Source organism: Priapulus caudatus, unplaced genomic scaffold, assembly GCF_000485595.1.
Source record: "Priapulus caudatus unplaced genomic scaffold, Priapulus_caudatus-5.0.1 Scaffold1830, whole genome shotgun sequence".
NCBI lineage: Eukaryota > Metazoa > Priapulida > Priapulimorpha > Priapulimorphida > Priapulidae > Priapulus > Priapulus caudatus.
This window is the reverse complement of record NW_014578891.1, coordinates 50,065-51,817: the sequence shown is the minus strand read 5'-3', so window position 1 is coordinate 51,817 and position 1,753 is coordinate 50,065. Positions and strand designations below refer to the sequence as shown.

The window sequence follows — 1,753 nt, the reverse complement described above, 5'->3', positions numbered from 1 at the left end:
GTGTGCGTGCGTGTGTGTGTGCGTGCATGTGTGTGTGTGTGTGCGTGCGTGCATGTGTGTGTGTGTGCGTTGCATGTGTGTGTGCGTGCGTGCGTGCGTGCATGTGTGTGTGTGCGCGTGCACTGCCCCATGGTCACTGCGATACTGTGCTATGTCGCAGCATCGCTACAGCTGCCATCATCGAGGGCGAACATATAATGCCAGCATTCAGGCGCACCGGCTGTTACAAGCTGTTGAAACGGTTCTATATACCTGAGCCATCTATAGCAACGGCGGTGGTGGAACACTGATATATATACATATATATATATATATATATATATATATATATATTATATATATAGATACAGAACATGTAAGACCTAGTGAAACAGTGCGCGGATATGTATGTGTGTTCACGCGCGCGTGTTCTGGGCGTGGACTGTATGCACGGACGTCGACTAAAGGAGAGAATGAGTGAGAAAGGAGGCGAGAGGGCGAGAAAGACAGACGGAGAGTGAGAGAGAGAGANAGAGAGAGAGAGAGAGAGAGAGAGAGAGAGAGAGAGAGAGAGAGAGAGAGAATAAAAGAGAGAAAGGAAAGAGAGGAAAAGGGGATCAACACATTAATCACGCAAATTGTGAAATTATTCCATTACAATAAATGCTAATCAATCTTTTATGATGTTTTGTCGTCCTGCATTTATCATGAGTAGAGAACATTTGACGCATAAAAAGCGATCAATTCGATTGCGAAATAGCAGACAGAACACAACACGTCATCCGCCAATCTACCATCAACTCACTTCATGCACCTTTCGTTCGACAGCATCAGCATGAAGCGCGTTGCCCCGGCAACAAGCAGCGTCATGAAGAAGTCTGGCTCCAGCGGATGCCTGCTACAGCAGCGCTCGTCCTCGACTGATGGAGCGCCATCTTGGGGCGTAAATCCAAACGAAATGGACGACGTCGTAGAGCTGTTCGTCACGCTACCTGACGGCACAGAGAAGATGCTTGCTGTGCAGGCGAGGTAAGCTCGACTGCCATGCGACTCGTGCGCCACCTGAAGCCCGTTCTCAGAAACAAAACTAGCTTTAACATTAATCCTAACATTAACTTTTCTTCTCGTAGACCGCACCCGTGTTCACTGCGTATGAGAAACTCGTAACTATACCACGTTTCTGTCAACAGTCTATGAGAAAGAGGTAATGTTAAAACTAATGTTAAGAATAAATTTGTTTCTGATAACGCCCCCTCCTACTGTATGCTTGCTTAACGGTTACTCCGAAAAATCAGCAGAAATATAAATCCAACAACAAGAAGAATCCACCGTACAACTGGTCATTCAAGCTCACTGAATACAGTTAATAATAGGTGCTGCCATCTTGCGGTTTGTTTTCAGCATGCCGATGATGGACTTGCTCATCCAGGTGGCTGCAGCCAATCGCCTCTCTCCTGCCGGTTACGTCATACAGGTTCCCGACCCGGACAGGCCCGGAACCTGCATACTGTATAAACCCAACACCATGGTGGGATCACTGGGTACAGATCACGTGTACGTAGCAGCCAAGAACCAGCTGATGTCCGAGGGGAAGCGAGTCAATAATGCCCGCCAGGTGGCGGCTACACCGTTTGAGGTACAAGCTCGTGATACCATGTGTGTATGTGCGTGTGTGTCTGTCTGTGTGTGTGTGTGTGTGTGTGTGTGTGTGTGTGTGTGTGTGTGTGTCGTGTGTGTGTGCGTGTGTGTGTGCGTGTGACGTGTGTCGTCGTGT

General features: G+C 48.1%; 1 protein-coding gene across 1 annotated transcript in view; it reads left to right on the top strand.

The window, feature by feature from the left end:
• Window positions 1-801: 801 nt before the first annotated feature.
• The window catches only part of LOC106817693, a gene marked incomplete in the record, with an annotated part of 16,019 nt that continues 15,067 nt past the window's right edge, over window positions 802-1,753 (top strand). The window contains 2 exon segments of the mRNA XM_014822380.1: window positions 802-1,008; window positions 1,381-1,615. Of these exon segments, the coding sequence (XP_014677866.1) occupies window positions 815-1,008; window positions 1,381-1,615 (429 nt within the window).